Source organism: Phaethon lepturus, unplaced genomic scaffold (genome assembly GCF_000687285.1).
Source record: "Phaethon lepturus isolate BGI_N335 unplaced genomic scaffold, ASM68728v1 scaffold17666, whole genome shotgun sequence".
Taxonomy (NCBI): Eukaryota; Metazoa; Chordata; class Aves; order Phaethontiformes; family Phaethontidae; genus Phaethon; species Phaethon lepturus.
The window spans coordinates 32,177-52,035 of record NW_010547197.1 but is presented as its reverse complement, the minus strand read 5'-3'; the positions used below and the strand labels follow the sequence as shown (position 1 = coordinate 52,035).

At 43.8% G+C, this 19,859-nt stretch overlaps 1 protein-coding gene across 2 annotated transcripts in view; it reads right to left on the bottom strand.

The window, feature by feature from the left end:
* Positions 1–14,815: 14,815 nt before the first annotated feature.
* Positions 14,816–19,859, bottom strand: part of SLC38A4 (solute carrier family 38, member 4) — a 21,989-nt gene continuing 16,945 nt past the window's right edge. The window contains exons 14-16 of one of the 2 annotated variants that reach the window (XM_010289576.1): positions 18,644–18,788; positions 17,575–17,672; positions 14,816–16,119 (exon numbers count right to left, since the gene is read on the bottom strand). In XM_010289576.1, the coding sequence (XP_010287878.1) occupies positions 16,018–16,119; positions 17,575–17,672; positions 18,644–18,788 (345 nt within the window). In that variant the 3' untranslated portion in view covers positions 14,816–16,017. The remainder of the gene's footprint in view (positions 16,120–17,574; positions 17,673–18,643; positions 18,789–19,859) is intronic. The other variant, XM_010289575.1, reaches the window with a different exon arrangement.

Genomic DNA, 19,859 nt, shown 5'->3' with positions numbered 1-19,859 from the left:
GCTCTGGAGTGGCCAACCTTTCATGGCCTGGGAGCCAGGAAACAGAAAAAATGGGTGGCACTAAAGGGCAACGGGTCTTAAAGCACTCAATTTATGATTTCACGGATGTTATGAGTATACCACATGCTATTCGCTTGATCTTTGCTGTCTTCAACTCTTTTTTAAACATACTTATTGTTTGTATATATCCGCAAAATCCTGTTCTTACAGCAAACCCATCAGCTGTAGTTATCCAGAGGCAGAACTACAAAATTGAGCCATCTGGGATTAGTCTCTCCGTGACTGCTTTGTGCTACCCTGCAGCACCCCTAAGGCTGAAGCTCGGCACCCCTGACACATACTGCTGACTAACCCCCAGCGGAAGTCCTGGGACCCTACATCTTTGCTTTCAAGTACACAAGCAGGAAAAGGCTTATTTTAGCAGTTCTCAGCTGCTGTAAGCTGTGGCTTCCACTGCTCTCCACCCTGAAAGAATAATCCTCAGCTGCCCAGGCAAGGACAAATGCAGCGGGGAGCAGTGCCCGCTCAGGTGGCTTTCTGCGAGGCTGACGGCTGCCGAGGTGCAGCAAAACCGCAGGGTGCGGCGGAGGCGACGGGAGTCCTGGGGCAGCAGCAGAACGCTTTCCCTCAGGACTCTGCCAGGTATCTGCAGTCAGAGGGACCAGGCGGCCAAGCAAAGTCGGCTCTAGGACTTTATTGCCTCAGATTGTGCAATTGTGCCTCAGATTTTGTGGGGTAAACCGTGGCCAAACTAGGCAGGCTAGTCATAGGTGGTACCATGGAGGGAATGCACAACTTTTTTCCGGTCACACTGGGATGTGTCAGTCTAAGCATCTGAGGAACATGATTCAACAAATTCAGTATGGGGGCAACAGTCACCAAATTAAAAAAATGCCCCGTGTGTTACAGTGGATGAATTTACAACTTTATTACCCACAGAGAGCAAAGCCAGTGTGAGACCAATGCCACAGATCAGGCTTTTTAACTGCAGTTGCTGTTGCACTTAGGAATATCTCATAAAGCTGGTTGAAATTTCCTCCCATTCTGCAAATGCCCGTTTATACAAGGGGAATGATGGACCCCTGTATTCAGCAGCGAGGCATACAGCTCTGAAGAATCAGATGCGAAAGTCTGCAGAGACCGAGGCTTTCACTTATTTTTCTCAAATTCAGTCCCAATTTCAGGACAAAAGCAGTTGGGCTGGCAGCGACCGTGCTACCTGTAGGGACAGCACTCACCTGGGAACCTCTTCTCTACACCAGTTTCCTGGCTTAAAGGACCAGCAGGTCACCTCTCAGCTGGGCAGAGTATCACTGATCTAGGGCTTTGGGCTACGGGCTGACTTTAAGCCCCGAGGTGCAGATAAAGTAATTTATTTGCTCCTAGTGGAGCCCAATCTAGCTGGAGCCTTTTAGCACAGCAGAAGTACGGACGTTAATAATAAATCAGTGAATGGCTGAGACATTTGCCCTAAAAGGAAATCTCTCCAGCTGTATTCTTTCCAGCTATGTTGTTTCTGGGAGGTTGGTGTGCTGTTTTCCTACAAAAAAGGACCTTTTTTTTCTGCTCGACGCAAGATGCCAAGTCTTGAGGTCCCACTGCTCTGAATAATTAAGAACACAGAGTCCTTTCCTACAATGTGACTTAGGCCTTGTGATCTATTATGGTCTTCTCATTTCTGATTCTGACTTTAAATGACCAGATTTTGAATTCTATATGAGGCTGAATAAATAGTTACTCATACATGCAACCTGATTTCGTTGAATGGAGCTAGCTGAGCATGACTGCTTAGCTGCTGGCGTAAAGAGCTCATGACCTGCCTGAAGTGACGGTACGGTCATTTTTAGCAACAGTACATTTTCCTTCCTTTTCAGACTTGGGGCGAGTATGTTCCTGGACGCAGGAAAGAAACACAGTATCCGAGGTTCCTTGTGAAACAGAGGAACTGACTAACCAAACAAAAAGGGAGAAAGAGTCCTCAGCTGAGCATGTCAAACCCATGAATCAAGTTGTGTTATTACCTATTGTTTTTTTTTTAGCCAGCTTGCTAACCTGGTGATTCAAGTGGATCTTAGGAGGCAGGGGAGGGCGGTCTGGCCGCTTTTAGCCCCCGAGGGATGCCACAGCACCATTTCCAAAGCAGCAGGTGTTAATTCCAGAGCCCTGGCAAAATGTGAGCCCTGAATTAGAGCCGCCGTCCTTGAGCAGCTACTAGGGAATCGGTAAAAGCTTTCCTTCAGTACGAGCTGGATGCATACCAGAAACGGTCTCAGGATCGGACCATGGAGGTCTTACCTATAATCCTTTTTGTGTTCAGTTGAAAAATCTGTTTTGTGCCTGTTTTCCTGCCTGTAGTTTTGCTGTTGTGTAGTTCTGTGTTTCAGCCCTGAAATGGTAACATTTACTGGTGGCTGAAATACCTCATCCGTTACCTCATCTGTTAAAGAGGTGTTAGATCATGACACTTCATCAGTTAAAGAGCAATTCAGGACACGTTGGATTTCATATGAAGATATATTTGTAGACGATAAGCCTGTTGATCAGACTTACTTTTGTAGGCCTAATTTGATTATAGAAGATATGAATGATCAGAAGGTATGGACGGTAATGTAATTATTGCGCAGAACCCTCTGAAAGACAGGGAAACAACCTGACAGAGACAAAACTGGGAACAGAGGTCTCTGGGAATTACTTGGTATAAATTTCCCCTATTATCAAATTTCCCTTTGGCCTCCACAACAAGTAGAAATCTCTCTATCTATAGAAAACTTATGGACAGCTGCCAGTAGATGATGCCTGGAAATCAGGAATGGGACAGCTGGTGCTTGACCTTGCTTTACATGATCCTGATTTATAAAAAAAGCTGGAAATCTCAGGGCTCCCATGGCTCCGGTGGGAATCACCCTTTCCAGTTCTGTGGAACAGCCTTCTCAACAAGATCTATAAGCCACAAGTGAAATTTTCCATGTCCCCTGGAGCCTTCTCCTGGCTAGCCATTGATTCACACCCCCAATGGGAGTTTCAAAGATGTTCGTTGGTGGTGGTTGATTTTTTTTCCAAAACTCTTGTTAGAGCCCTGGAATAAGCCATGTGATTGCAGCTTGAGAAACTAATAACCATGCAACAGATTCAGAAAATTACACTCACAGAGAGACTTAAAAAATCTCAGCATATAGCCTGAGTGGCATGAGGGTTTTCAGAGGTGCATTGATAATTAAAATAATAAACATGGGACAGTGACTAAAACTTGGAGGAAAAAGAGTGATTTATATAGGAGCTCCTTGATGCTTTTAAGCCAGAGCTAAGAACCAAACAAAAAAATTCTATCATCTCCCCTATGTCTTCTTCTTTGTCCCCTGCTGCTGTGGTCTGCCTTCTCAACCTACCAAAAGTAGTTCAGAAAAACTTAACTCTTCACATTAATTTCCAGAATTCCTGGGTCTTCCAGTAGAGGGAAGTATTGTTTCATTTCCTTTGGCTTTGAAATGTTTTGCCAGGGAAATAAGGCAAAAGTAGAAAGAGGTGAGCAATATTGTACAAACAAAGAGATGGAAACGGTCACTTAGACCTTAGTCCTGCAGGTACATGTACGCCACGCATTCTTGCAGGAGCAGACACTCAAAATAACTGAATGCATAAAAGCTTCAGGATCAGGCCCTACATCACTTAATATGCATGTGAAAGACAAAGAAACCGTACCAAACAAAAGTCCTGCAGTGGAAGCTAAAAGTGCAAATTAAAGTTTTGTTTGTGCTATGAAAAGCGCTATCCTGGATGACAGCCTGTAGCCTGAGCTTTTGCTTGTTTCCTTACGGCTGTTTTATCCTGTCAGCTTCCTATTATCCAAGGGACAGCGGGGCTGGCAGACCTGAGTAATACAGGTGCTGTGGCTTCCCGAGGTGGCTCCACATAAAGCCAGCTTGAATTTCTGCCCCGCGCTGCCAGGCGCACTCATTCAGGGAGGGCTTCCCAGCTCACGTCTGCTGTCGTGTGGGTGCTCAGGGCAGCTCAGGTGGGATCAGAGGCATCGCTCCTGAGCTCCCGGAGCAGGGACGGGAGGGAGCTGGGTGCAGAGGTATGGAGCTAGCTCACGTTTACCAGCTCCTGTCCTCTGGGGCTGTGGACATGCTGCTTCCAGCTGGCCCAGTGGGAGCAGAGCCATGCCTGACGCAAATGAACCTGATTTGGATAACTTGGCCATACTAAAAATATTAGGGACAGAGTATAGACTCGGACAGTGGCCCTTAATTGTTCACATACTCCTTGGCTTGACTTTCGCCTGTGCCAGTTAACCCAAGATCTTGCAGACCAAGGTGAACAGGGACAGTTTGTAGAGTGTGGAGGCAGCATGGACACAGCAATCTTCCTTGGGAGTGGAAGCAAGTTTGTCCATGTGGACGTGAGCTATATGGTACAGCTCAGACGCATTTTCTGTGCTGGTGTAGCCATAGCCACGCTGCCCTGAGTAGAGCCAGCTTTGGTATTTCTGCCCTGGGAAGTATTATCTGCAGAGGAGAGAACCTGCTGGCTGGTGACGGAGGGCAGATGGAACGGATGGTGCTGCTGAGGGTAAGCCTGGTCACGGAGCCTCTCTGCTCCACAGCACGACTGCACCTTACGTGGCTTCACCTTTTCAGGCGCCGGTGTCAGCGTGAGCCCCAGCAGCACGGGCTGCAGCATGGCCTGCACCCTGGGTAAGCATTCAGGGGGTGACCTGCTCAAGAATCCCTTCTGCTGCTGCCCCATCTGCATGGCTATTAGTATCCCCTCCAAACTTACCCTAGGATGCAACTCATGGAAGGTCTCAGCAGTGCCTGAGTGAAGATTCTCTCCTGTGGAACAAATGATATGATCTTGCTTTGGTTTTGAATAATTTCTCCCAGTATTATGGTTACTGTGATGAGCTTTGCCTCAGTTCCTTAGCAACTCAGTGCCGTTTGCAATGCTTTTTCTTCCGGCCTATTCAGTGCTGCCATTTTGCCAGTGCAGGCAAAGACAGGATTTTAGTGTACTTGACTGTGATTTCCTCATGCTCTGTTATCTTTCTTGCTACTCATGGCAGCAGTAATTAAAACTATAATGACAGAAATTTTGACCTTATGGATCATCATATGGTTCTTTTCCATCTATAAATCCTACTTAAAGTTTTTTTCTTTTTTTTTTTTTCTTGAAAACAGTCAGACAGAAGTTGTCTTCTCCCATAGACTCAAGGCAGACGCACCTGCTCCCTCCCAGTTCAATGGTGTGTTAGCCTAAGGGCTGGCCTGGTGTTTCCTCATTTATAATTGCGGAAACTTCTTTTTTTTCATTCTAGCAGCTATTGTGGGAAATTTGTCATTTTAAAGTCAACTTTGTTTCTGACACCCCATCTCTGCTGACTGCCTGATGCCTCAGGAATAATGTGAAATTATCCTGGATGCAGCTGCTCATAGCGTCTTCCTCAAAACATGAGTCAAAGGGTTGACAGGCAGTACCCACCGCTCTCTGCAAGGTGGCATAGAGCAGCAGTGACTGTGTATGATCTGTCACCCTACCAGGCTCTTATTCAACCAGTTTGAAGGTGACACTTTAAGGGACAGGAGTGGGTACGGCAGAAATTCCTCTTCAGCTTGTTTGTGGCAGTTGTGAGGATTAGTATGTCATGCTCTGCAGGAACTCAGGAACTTGTTACACTCTTTACACAGGCATGAGCAATCATGAAACAGCAATGTGGAGATAATTCCAAAATGCTCATTTCTCTTGTGCTTTACCAAGTGCAGTCCTGTTTGACATTGCCAGAAATGTCAAAGAGAAGTTTTCTTTTCTCCTACAGAGAATCAAATGCAAGCAGAAGCACGTTTGTTGGTTACAATAGGCAGATTAGCTCAGAGAACGGGTATCAGTCGATTTGTTTTAACATCGACTTTACTCATAACCTGAAAGGTAAAGGGTATCAGGCAGCTGCCTTCAGTGACCCTGCATGCGATGATGGACAGGCATGCCTTCACTGGAGAAAGGGCTTCAGCATTTGAAATACCACTTGCCCTCTGCGATGCTACTGCCCTTTGCTGGAAATGCAGTCCCCACAGCAGAGCCACTGGAAGGGACATGTGAGCATTCGTCCCTAATGTCCGAGCACAACCAGCCTGCTGGCTTCAGGCTGCTCCAGCGAGCTCTGGAAGGGATGTCTGGGCGCTGCTGGGTGCAACGCCGGGGTGGGTGATCCCGATGGCCAGCAAGCAACCCGTGCCTGCTGTGCTGTGGCGAGGTTCACTTCTCTCCCCTCTTGTGGAAAGATTTAGTGTCTGACCATTAGCAGTTTATATTTTTTTTTGCTAATGCTGAAAACTCTTGTCAAAGCTATGTGGCTGGATGCTTTCTCCAGGCAGAAGTGCCAGTGGGATTGTCCACAGGCACCAGACAGAGCAAATGTCTGGCTGTTTCTGATTCCTTCAGCTGAAGGCTGTTGCCGGGACTAACAGTTCACATGGAGGCACGCCAGTGAGCAGTGCCAATTAGGAAAGGGCATTTAACACAAAAAAAGATCTAATCAGTGCCTAATAAACAAAGGCATCTTGCCTTGTGTCAACAATACACTGTGCACATGGCTGCAGCTTCCTCCAACCCTGTGACCTCTATGCTATGTGGCTTTGTCCAACAATGTTTAAAATAGCCACCCACATAGGCTGGTTGTCTTAAAAATGACATTGTTCTAGGCTGAGGCTCATCAGTGCAAAGAGAGACACTGAAAAAGAAAATGCAAAAAACAATTCCTTATATTGCATAAATCTTAGGACAGGGTTCATGAGCTTTCTGCTGTCAGGTTGCACCCATGCCTTCCTTCTGCCTATCCTTTGATAAGGATATAACTATGGACAGATAGGACAGAGTGTGCCAAACACACTTTCTGAAGATGGGACAAAATTTCTACTACTAGTACTACTTCTTCTTCTTTACATTTTTCTTTTCTGATTGGGTTTTTACCTCACTGAGGTTAAAATCTATTTGAACTTTGGATGTAACTGAGCAGAATGCTTTCAAAGGACACATTAATATTATCAGTAGGTCAGTGGACATTGGGTCCAAATATATCATTTGGCATTCAATTCAATTTTCTGTGTGCAGGATAAATGTAAATATAAGGTGATTTTAACTCAGAAGTTAGAAATATTGCACATTTTGTTCAGTACGTCAGGTGCTTGACGCATCATATTTCGTGTCCCTGAGTTCAATGAATATCAGAGAAAAAAGCCCAGAGGATTATGCTGTAACTGATATTTTATACAGGGGTGACAGATGCGATGGAATAAAGCACATGCTTAGAGTTAACCTGTATTAGTGCTTCCGTGATTTACTTCCATTAGAAGATAATATATGGGGATCCTTAAAACAGAAGAAGGGAGATTATTTCAGGAACATATTTCGTGTGTTCCTTCTTGTGATTTGGTTGCACTTGTCTTTGAGTGCATATGAAATTTTCTACTTGGTTTTACTGGAGTAACTTCATGCCAGCCATTACTAGCTATATGGTATATCAAGTCTGCATACCTTAGCAGAGGTGATCTAACTCTTCAGGGCAAGCGGTTAACTCCATATTTACTGATTCCTGTACATTGTCATAGGAAGACTTGGATTTTTATGAAAACGCTTGTTATTTAGTTAGTTCTGGATGGTTTTAGTCAGATGCTGGATTCTTCCCAAACTATTTCCCGTCACTTGTTTCAGCCCCAAGTGACCAGTAATTCACGCAATATATGGTGTGTTGGCCGTCTCCATCTCATGGGATTGAGCCTGCTCTCTCACTGGCAAGCTGCAACTTTTCATGAAGTCTCAAATGAGTCCCTTGGGGCTTGGACCTTTGTGCAAACATATATTAGTGTGAGTGTTGCTATAGCGACGTGTGTTTCTGTATTATCCATCACAGATTGCATGACTCCCCAAAGCGGCGGTGATCATTCTGGTGAATTCATTTGCAGATCGGCACTCTCCAGGCCATCTTCTTGCATGAGAATTGTCATGAGCGAAGTGTTTGGGAATGAGGAGAGCTGAGAGCCCGTGGGTGATATTGAAGCAGGCGTTGGAAAAAAGTTAGTATTTTCCTATTTCCCCACCTTACGCACTCCAGCTGAAAGAGAGAGGTTTTTACATCTCCCCTCCAAAGCGAGGGTCAGATGGTGGAACCTGTCATTCTGGTGAATGTTTGTCCCTTGTCTTCTGTTCACCATCTTCAACATGGCTATATGCCAACGTGAATGTACTGATAAATTTAGCAGAGCAAATAAAAAAGTTCTTTGTCATTGTTCCTTAAGGGGACAGATACAACTAGCGGGTTTTTTTTTTAATCCCTAGTGATTTTTACAATAGATGCTAAAATACAATGTTTAGATAGCTGTAGTAACCAGCATAGAACTCTGATGTGGACACTAGCAAATATCAAAGGATGAAAATAGACATAATATAAGAATCAAAGAAGATGATGGAGTAGTTTCCAGTGCTCAGATGAAGTACCCAGCACATGGAAACTGGGAGCACAAACACCACAGTTCTTCCTCACCTGCGCTGAATGCTGTATTAGAGATGCTAAGAGTGCCTGTCTCTCCTGTCCTCCCTCAGTAATGATCTTTAGAAACTCTGAGGTTCTCTCTGTTTCACTGTCCTTTGCTGTTTTTCTCCCCAAGAAGGTTTGCAGGAAAGTTATTTTTAGCTTTTGAGAGGGGAATCTGGACTGCCACGAGCAATTTCCAGTTGGATCTCCCAGAGAAAGAAAGCTGTTTCTGGCAGCTGCCACTGAGCCTGGAGTGTGTGGCACAGCCTTCTGTGACAGGCAGGGTGGGCTTGGACATGCCGGGTGATCTGGTACTGGTTTCAAATGCTTGCTTGTATGACTTGTTTCTTGTGTCCAACAGCACAAAAAAGTTAACCTGTCTCACTTGTTGCTGATTAAAGAAGAGAAAATGCTGTGTCTGGCTCCGTGGTGCCAGAGGCAATGCTCAGCACATCCTGCAGGCCCTCTTCTCCTAGGACTCACATTTTATTGCTACAACCCATACACTGCTTCATTCATATTATTCATTGATTGAGGGCCATAAGATTAATAAAAAAACTTGAAGTGAAACTGAAAAAAATCTCCTTTGGAATGGAGAAAGTTTGACTGTAAGAGAGTTTTCTTATTCTAGTAGTAGAACAGTAGTAGTCTACTAGTCCACCTGGTATTTACAATGAAAACCAATCAAAATATTTCATCAGGCTGTACTAAGTATTGTAAAAAACTTCTTCCCATGAGCATCCATCTGTGAGGCCTTTTTCTGATTTGGCGTTGAATCTAGAAGATGCTGGGTAAAGACTTCAGCACTTTGTTGACTCCAGTGTTTTAGGAGAACTTCCCCTGTGCTGAATAAGTAATCCACCCTTCATGGTGGTTGTCGTGCTTCAAAGTGGCTGGAGCACAGACTGAGCCAGTATTAACGGCATGCTCCCGGCTTCTGAAGTTAGGGATGCCACCACCCTTTGCTGCTGGTGGCACGGTGTCTGTGGCAGGGGAACGGTTTTGGTCCCATCCAGAGGATGGAGGTGATACCCTCTTTATTTACAGAAATATTGAACTTGTCTTTTTCTTTCTTTTGTACCTGGAGCCAGATAAAATATTCCCATTTAACCAAAATGTCTGTCATGGCTCGGGCAGTGTGTATGAGCATATATAAGAAATGAGTTATCCCTGACTAAGTTGCCTGACTCACGCCACCATGAATGCTGTTAGACTGAATGCAATTTGATGTATTTATTTCACATAGTACTGTGCGATCTTGGGCATTGGAGACAATTTCAGGGAAACTTGCTTTCTGAGTAATCTTGTCTTTGATTTCCCAATAGCTTCTAGGAACATATTTGCTTTAACTGCCTGTTGTTGCTTTAGCTGCATGTTGTGCGGATGTTTGCGCAGCTCGCTGTGGGTGAGGTTAGTAGAAGTATTCAGTGTCTCAGAGACTCCTAATGAGCAATATAAGGAACTACATTCCCTGCAACAGCTAGGGTTTGACATAAAATTTCCCAGAGAAAATAATGGGGAATATAATTTTCCATTGAACCTGTATCTGCCCAGTTACTCACAGGTGTAAAAGCACAGGTAACTCAAGTATTTGTTTTCTCTGAGGCTGGATTGAAAAGAGGTCTGAATTGTATTTTGCAGAAGGTTTAGAAAATGACCTGTAGAGTGCAAAGGCATTGTTAAGAGAACAGGGCGGGATTAAGACAGCCCAGGCCCTGTCGGAAGATTTATATCAGTTTATTGCAGGTTCCAGATATATGTAACTTACATCACTCCGTAGCTGAAGGAGGGAACCAGGTGGCTCCTAAGCCCTGCAATGAGGTTTTGAGGACATGAGTAGGGCACCTATTTCTGCCCACTAGCGATACATTAGACTGAAGTGCCTCTGAATGGTGAGGAGGTGTTGCTGCAAGCCAAAGGGAGAACATCAAGTGACCCGTAGGAAACAGTAAATAAAGTGGGGTGTGTAAAAAGGTGTCTGCCTCAGCAGCTGCTTCTTCCTGGGGAAATTCCAAAATATTTTGTGCTAAGCCCTCCAAGTTTGCTCAGGATGGACCAAGTTAAAGGTGGGGATTCAAAGGAGAAGTGCCAATCTTAGTGTAAGCTCTTGTATTAACTCATGCATGTGAAGCTGTTTGTTGGGTTAGGTTGACCGTGGTCATCTAGAAACTGGGTCAACTGCTTGAGCTGCTTCTGTAAGAGCTAAACCCAGCCATCTTGGAAAGAAAGGGTGGGATGAGTCTGGTGCTCTGTGGTGGAAGAAGCTGAAATTTCACCTTGGTCGGAGAGAGAAAAGGAGACTGATGCAGATGGCATGCAGCCATTGCTTCCTGCCATCAGCAAGCTTCCCCCCGAGAGGAGGCACGGACCTTCCTTTTGGGAATAAACAGCTAGGTAATAATTTGTGTGTAGACAATGTGTTACTGAGAACAGGGTAACTTTTGCAAGCTTTAAGATATACGTGCCAGGAGAGGCACATGCTGCATATAGAGATGAATGAATGCTGTGAACACTTTCCATTTGAGCATGTGGAACTTGAAATTGTCCCGGTGAGCTGTGGCCGAGCGAGCATCCTTTTTATATTTGGTTTTGCTTCTGCTGGGAGATAAACACCTTCTGTTTTATTGTTAGTAACAGAACAAGGCCTCCATCTCATTTTACGTAGCATAATTAGGGCAGTGTATTGATTTCCAAAGCTACTTATCATTATACAATGCATTGGGTTTAGAACTTGGCTCACCAGGTGGGACTTAGGCTGCACATGACATGACTCCTTTCAATGTTACACTCCTCTGATGAAGGTGGCAGCTCTACAGCCCTGTGAATGCCACCAGGCTGTCCCAGTTGCAGGGGAGCTTGGGGGGCCCCCTGCACCTCAGCATCTAGAAGGTACTGGGGTGTCAGTGGTATCTCCCGTGCAGCTGGAAACAGCAGCTCTTTGCAGACATTAGTGGTTGTGAGACCAGTTAGCACAGCAATTTATTTTTTTTTCCCGTGGAGTTTACTAATGTCTGAAATGAGCAGCTGGAGCCAATGTTGCCTGCAAACACAATCCTAAGACTGTTACCTAACCCAGGTGTGGAACAGGAGGTTACCTGAGAACCCTTCCAACTTCATATCTTTCATGCTCTTGTGAAAACCATCTTTATCATCCAGGTTCAGCACAAGCTTTTAAGAGTTTGCAGTTAGTGATGATTCAGTTAACTAAAAACATTCTCCAGGTGTTGGTTTTTTTCAAGTTGCTACTGGACAGCACAATCTACCATGGAAATATTGACAGGATTGTCACTGCAGCGCTGAGGCCAAGCTCCACGTGAGGAAACCCTGCGGCCCTGAGCTCACCCTGGACCCCCAAGCCACAGCACCTGGGCTGCCTGGGCTGGGTGTCCGTGGGCTGGCCCTATAGCAGGTCCCCAGCCCGGGGGGGCTCGGCTGCCAGGGGAGGTGGAGGACAGGAGCTGTAACCCCTGGGAGCCCCCAGCACCTTGCCAGGCAGGTTAATGGGAAACCAGGCAGGTTTCCTCCTGGGTCTGCCTGAGCTCTACCAGAATTTTGTTGCAGCAGCAGCACATTTTCAGTAAAACCTCCGCTGAAATTTAAAGTCAAATGAATGGAAATTTTCCACCCATACCACCAACTAGACCTCTTAGTGAGTAATTGCTGACTAGCTCTAATTGCTATTATGTCAGCCATTGAGAACTATCCAAGCATGCCAGGGTTTACTGAAAATTAACACCAGAGCCAACTGCTTTGTGGCTTATCTAGGCCTGCTGCCCTTCTTTCAGACAGATGTTGTTTAACATCATCTTTGATTATTTATGGTCTAGAGAGGACTTTGCCCTCTAATGAGTGTCCCTTGTTCTGCCTCTTTCCAAATCCACAGCTGAAATATTTAATTACTTCTGTTTTCTCTGTATCACTTCTGGCATTCTTGCCGTGTCCATTTAATGACACACCTCTATGACCGCTAAAATTTCCAATACATTTTCATTGCTTTCTTTTTTTGTCCTTGAAGACATGCTTTTTCCTTTTCCTTAACTCTCCTCATTCACGTGCCACAATTTTAATCATTTAATTAAAACAACCTCCTGCCACGAGAAGTTTACAGCTCAAGAACCGTCAAGACAGAGCAAAGGAGATGGCGCAGGGAATTAAGGACATCTAACCACAAGGGAAGGAGAAAATTGGGGAGGGTGTCCGTGTCGCAGGTGTTGAGCAAGCGTCTGGGTCTGCAGCGCTGCCTCAGTAGTGGGCAGGTTGCACACGCTGGCTGCCCGGGTCTGCGAGCGTGGTTCTCACATGAGCTCATCGGTGCTGGAGCCGCGCGTAGACCGGTGTATTTTGGGCTACGATTAGGCACGAGACAAATATGTAACAGCAGGAAAATCTACAGCTGCAATGATAGGAAGTATTTATACAGAGCGGTACCATCTGGTGCGCGCTCCTAATAATGACCATACTTAGCTGCTCTACTGTGTGTCCCGGCTAATCCCACGCTCCAAAGAACGAGGCATTCAGAGCCGCGCGTAGACCGGTGTATTTTGGGCTACGATTAGGCACGAGACAAATATGTAACAGCAGGAAAATCTACAGCTGCAATGATAGGAAGTATTTATACAGAGCGGTACCATCTGGTGCGCGCTCCTAATAATGACCATACTTAGCTGCTCTACTGTGTGTCCCGGCTAATCCCACGCTCCAAAGAACGAGGCATTCAGTATCTCACGGATAACCCTGCTTTTAACGCCAGCCGTTCTCTACCCAGTGATGTCTACGCGGCTCCATGAATAGATACGAAACAGGGTATGCAAAAGGGTTATTATGTGAAGGGGCTGCCATCTTGTTCATCTGCAGATACATGAATATACAAATTTCTCTCTTAAAAGGGAAGGTAGTTTTCGTGACGCTCATGTTAAGGCTCCTAGTTTGACTCTGCTTGATTTTCAGAAAAATTCCTTCTCCTGCTAGCCTAAAACAGAAGAAAAAAGATCTGCGGTCTTTGAAAAATCCATTTATTATACCTCCATGGGTGGTTTTGTAACAAAAATCCTCACAGGGCCTATCGTCAACGTCACCAAATGAACAAGAAACTCCAACATCCACCACTCCCAGCAGTGCTAATAAGTCAGCGCGCAATACTACCCTCACTCCCAGTGTGCGCAGCAGCTGCGTGTCACGGTGACCAACACCTTTTACCTTGAAAAATTGACATTGTACGGACTCTCTACCTCTCTTTTGGTCATCGACAGTTTTGTGCCGTGAAAAGGCAGCGAGTTATGCCGTTGTTCCATAGTTTTTCTGTTACTTTTCTTGAGGTAATCTATAGTTCAGGTGGGCTACGTGAATTCCTAAGTCTCTGCATGCAGCTGCAGCCACTCTATGTGCTTTTGCTCTGAAGCAAAGATGCAGTTACGGTTCAGTTCTTCCATACGTGTAACTCTCAGTAATGGTAACAGGAAGAGAGGTGTGTGGGTGTGTTACTAGTAACTCTAGTCCATGTTAAAGGTCTCCGGTAATAATGCAGCCTTATTTGTATTAGTCTGCTTAAAATTGAGCAAAAGATTTTTGACACCTTTTTCTTCAAAAAATGCAAGGTCAGACAGCGTTTGCGAGGAAGCGTGCCCCAGTATATTAAGGATACAGTACTCAAGTGAGCATAAAATACTGCTCAGAAAAATAGCAGTTGGCATGCAATATACATTTGATAAGCTTTTCCATTTATACACACATACATTTATACACACACACATTTATACAAACACATTTATACACACGCACACACAGAATTTCGTGCGAAGGTGAGGAGTGAGCAGAGACAACTTTTCTGTGCTTTATGGCTTTCTGAGTTCACATGTACTCAACAGATTTCTAAATCAGAAAATGAAAACTGCAATTATAGGAGTCTGGATTTGTGTGAGCGTGTTAAAACCAACAGTCACACCTTCCCACTCATCCCCTCTGCTATGGAGTTAACGTGACTTCTCTGACTATTTTTCCCTGGTGTGTACAGAGAACATATGTAGTGGGTACTCCACAGCACAGCCAAAATCACAATTTGGAAGGCACTAATTAAGCATCCATATAACACAGAACATAACATTTTTTTTTCTGTCTTGCACAGTTGCATAGCATGATACACTTGAGGTTGTCAGTAATGTCTTTTCCTTTGCATACCTTGATTATGTATGTTGTTGAATGCTAGCATATGCATAGAGCAGCTAAGGTACAGCAACCGAGCAAGTTACCCAAATTTATGGTGTACAGTGGTAATACAGAACTTAGAGGCACATATTAAAAATTCTTAAGAGGAAAATATCTTGCAATTTATTGTAACTTAAGTAGTAAACATCTGAATGTGTTTTTACACAGGTAACAGGCTTGCTACAGGTATATTTCAAACACTGGTGAATAAAAATGAACCTTTTACAAACCCACCAATCCAATATATTTTCTTCAAAACAATATTAAGTGTGTGGCTATGAAAAAAGAGTGACACATAAAAAAAATTTCAAAAATCATTTAACACAGGGTAACATTTTTATAACCAGAGGAAAACAAAAAATTATTTACATAAATACATATATTTTTATATATAGCAAATTACAGTTTCCTGCACTGAACATTTATCAAATACACAAGTACTGAACAATACTGGATCGGGTGCTTTGCCACACCTTGTGGTCTCCTTAAATTCCCATGAGAATGGAAGACAAGTTTCTATGGAGGATACAACTTGTTCAGTGATGCAAGCTCACACAAGAATTAAAAAAGTAAAGAAAACCAAAAAAACCCACAGCAGAAATTCCTGACGTTTCCAGCACGGGCATCTTTAACAACAAAACGCGAATGCTCAACTGTTCTTCAAGCACATGCCCCAGCACAGAGTCTGTGCCAGAGAGCTTTATTCTGTACGACAGCCATCACCTGCCAAGGGTGACGAATTTGGGCAAGAAATCTGATGCTCAGCTTTGTCTGCTGGCTTGTCAAAGCCATCATCTTTCCAATAGACAGGTTGGTAGGGAGCAGTCACCTTTCAGATCCCCTACAGAAACCGTACCCTTTCTCTTGGAGCTGGGCAGCTACTCCCATGAGCTTCAGCTAGAAAACAAGGCACTAGCTGGTTTTCTGGCCATTACCTTTCCAGGGCTCTAGGAACTGTGATTATTAGCATGATGGGAGAGGTTGAAAAGGGTGACACCAAGCTATTCTTAAGGACTATGTACACAGTTATTTTGGTTTTGAAAATAGAAAGCATCCACACCACACATTTCGTTTCACCTGGCCAGAAATGCTAAGCTCGGGTTCCTAATGCATAAATAACAATCCTTAGTGAAAAGGATAACGTAGACTCCACTGGGTTCTAGTGACCTTACCAGAAACTGTCTTCAAAATACTGCAGTTACTAGCTAGGAATAACAGTCCCGTTTAGGCGTCCTTCAGAGCACACAATAGAAATATTTATGGTATAAAAAGCACTTGGTTGTCTCCACAGGTTAGTGATGTCTGGAACTTGGGGGATTGTTAATCCAGTCCATTACAATAAGAGTCATACTCACAATCATGAAGATTATGCCAAGAATGAGAAAAATTAGAGCCTGCAATTGGAAAATGATGTTTTATTAGTAAAGCAAGTGACTGAGCAGACTGTAGTTCGCAGACTGTAGTTCACCGACTGTCCCACTGAACAGCATTTATGTAACACCCAGGGCCTGAGCTTGGGTCATTCTCTTTGTCTAAAGCCCAAGTAATGTCATACAGGGCTACGTGAATCAAAGTTAGTCCTGTGTGAATTTCAGTCCAAGAAAGCCAGGATTTACAAGACCAGATCTGACACCCCCCCCCAACCCCCCCGCTTTGTTACTATGTGCAATAATACAAAATATAACAGAAGAACAGTTTTTTTCTTTAAAAACTGACCAATGTTCAATGAATAATCATTGTCTCTGGTATAAAGAACGGCTTCAGAGTTAATCCTTTTCATCATTATTAGACGAACAGGTAAGACCATCTGTCTTCTCTGAAGGCATTTCTGTACATATTCAAGTGATTCAGATGCTTATAGATGCTCCCTTTGCTTTAGGGAGGCTTTAGTTTACCATAATCTGTCCACACTTAACAATATTCTGACTCGCAACACAAAGATGAATATTGTAAGTGATCTCAGTGGAGGCTGTGAAATTCTAGATGTGCCTAACACACAGCAACATGAAGAATGAACAAAGAGACATGAACAAATATGCACAGTCTCTTTATAGTAACAGCTCCAAAAGTCATTGTCAGAAATCATTTTATAATAAAAAACCTTTTCTTTTATACTTGCAGTATGTACCGGTTGAAATTCCATGTTTTTTGTGAACATGTATATAGGTGTATATATGTACATCTGTTTACATTAGGTGCCTGTGTATCTATTTCATCAATAACTTTTCTGATTAAATTTTCAAAGTACATATCCTTGGTGATATTGTTAAATGTGCAGATAGCTATTGATGTTCAGCATGAAAGGTACTGCTGCAGCAGTCCAGCACGACATATAAACACATGCTGTGTATAAATGATAGACCTTCATATATGTTTCCTGTAGCTGTATAGATGTATCTCAGTGGGGAACTGACTATTGATTAATTATCTCTGCAGTACAACTTCCTTCTTAACCTTGACCTCAAATCTTCCTGCTAATCCACAGCTGGCCTTCTAGCATGAACCAACAGCTCCTTATACGTTGTCTTGGTGTTATTAATGCAAGAGCAGTTGTTAACTAGAGCTTGCATCGGATTAAATACATGCCCTTTTCTAGTGATTTAAGACACACTTCAACCTAGACACTTACTGTTGCGTATCAGTATCAGTAGGGTGCTAAAGGCTTTGGCGTGTGAAGCCTGCCTCTCCTCGCTAAGGCGAATCACGCTGCCCGACCTGTATTTTGGGTGAGACACTGCCATTTGTGATCACCTGCCAGGTGCTGCAAGTCAAAGGTCCGAGTATTTGTGACCAGTGGGAAGCCCACACCCTCCCATCCTTCCTTTGAAAATTGCTGCCTGCTCCCTTACCCCGATCTTCTGGGGAGACCTCAGGGGCTCCTTCTCAACAAGCCGCAGGTAGAAGGCAGCAGGGAGGATGAAAATCAGCATTGTAGCAGAAGAGGCACCTGGAAGAGAAAGCAGAGCTGAGTACCGTGCCGACACATAAGTAGTGTGGTGGACCTGCGAAAGAGAGTGTGTGGGCAGGCAGCTGCTCTTCCAAGGCCAGCTGCACATGGGGCTCTCTCTGTAGACGGCATTTGTGTAGAGCTGTAGATGTCCAAACACTTATTTGAGTGCTCAGGGCCCACAGAGGCACTCGTTGCCAAGAGGGTTTGTTCAAACCGGTGTGGCTCTGTGATACGGACGTCTGCATGTGAGCTGGTGAAGTGAGGACAAACAGGCGCTCCCAGGGCATCACGACCCTGGAAAGCGTGTGTCGAAAAGAGGGTGGATGACCTGTGCCTACTCCTCTCCTCGCAGCAGAGCCCGGCGCGGTGGCCCAGGTGTGAAAGGCAGGGAGGACCCAACCAGCTGACTACATGCAGGGTACAATATGAAAAAGACGGAAACCTGTGGAGGTGTCTTTCTCAAGGACATCTGCATCCCTGAGTCCTCAAGCAGCTCAGAGCATGGAGGCTCATCGTGGACCTCTTTGGTCAGAGGCCAAAACTGACCAAAAGAAAGAGGTAGGGAGAGAACTGTGAATGTCAAAAGAAATGTGTCATTTTTCTCCATTTTCTAACATCACAGTTTGGTAGTCAATACATTTTGTCCAGGCTGCAGGTGCTTGAAAACCAAAGGTGATTTCCATCTCCTCCCCATTCACTAAATGCCCTTTTTGTCAAAATGGGAATTCCTTACCAGTTTTTATACTGTGATTATTGGATCCTTTGTGCCTCATGCAAGGTAGCAATGAAGTTGGGAAGCATTTGTCTTTGTCTGTCAGCTGTTTGGGAATTTTTACTTCCCTTTTAGCTTTAATCCGTGTTTATATTACTCTACTGTAAGACCCAAACTGAGACGCATTCAGTCCATGAATGTAAATACATTGTGGAAAGGATTAACATAGTAAACAAAAAGTATTTATGAAACCTACCAATAAATCCGAAGATGTCTTTAATAGTCGGGACAAAAATTACAAGCAGATTATTAAAAGCAAGAATTACTCCTGCAATCAGGAAATGTCTTATCCAGCTGAACGGCCTTTTGGGAAACAGCAAGGCACTGATAGATGAACGGATCTGTAAGATGGAAAGCAGCAGGGAAAGTAAAGCAGCAATTAATTTATCCTTGCTTTTCAGTTTTTTAATGATTTGCTTTTCAGTTTTTTAATGATTTACTTTTCACTTTTTTAAATGATCTATGCTAGTTACTTTTGCTGTGAGAAGTTCTGAGTGAAGAAATGTGTTTTCAGTCTTTGATTCCTGTAATGTAATCTCACTTTGATGTAGGTTTTTGAGAACTGGGTTCCCAGTTTAATGCAGAAACTCAAATATTTGCAGTGTAGAAGAAAGTCAAGTAAATAGGGTGTAAAATCAGGGATGTGAAATCTGTTCAACTGAAAGATGCTAATATCAGCAAAACCCCCTCCAAAGAAACCCCCACTACGAATAGTAATCAGCAGGCAAAAAACACACGGGTGAAATATGAGTTGCTGTATTCCTGAACCTGAGCCCTCTGAAAATCCCATGGGAGTTCTGTCATTTGTGAGCGAAGAGCAAGCTGTTGTTTTACTTTCATTAAATATGTACATATACATCTATAGATCTCTCAAAATAAAAGCACATTTTTCAATGACACTTGGAAATTATAATCCTAAAAGCTGTTGCAGAGGATCCTCTTTGTTCCACTGACTTTTTCACACAATGCAGAGAGAGTTTTTTTGCTTTTTCATCAGCAAAGATGATAAGTAGGGAAAAGGTCAAGAGCAACTCCCTTTGGTGGCTGGAGATACTGTTACTCTGAAGTACCGTGATTAACTTAAAAGATTTGAAATGTAGAAGTTGAACAAAAATGTTTTTATACTGAAAAAAGCTCAAAACCCACTTCTATTTGGTTGTTTTAAAATAACAGACAGCTGTTTCTGGATGAGTTTGTCAATTCAATAAATGTATGGGGTTCGTCAGACTTGGAGCCTTTAATTTGAAAACACAGCATGAATTTTTCATTTTACGTTTTTCAGGTTGATGTGAGCCAGTATTAGGAAGAGGGAGGCAAATTGCAAAAATTTTGTCCAGCCCCTGAGTTGGTGTAAAACAGCTTTATTCCATCAAAGAACTGTTGCCTGCATTCCTGTTCACTTATTATCAACA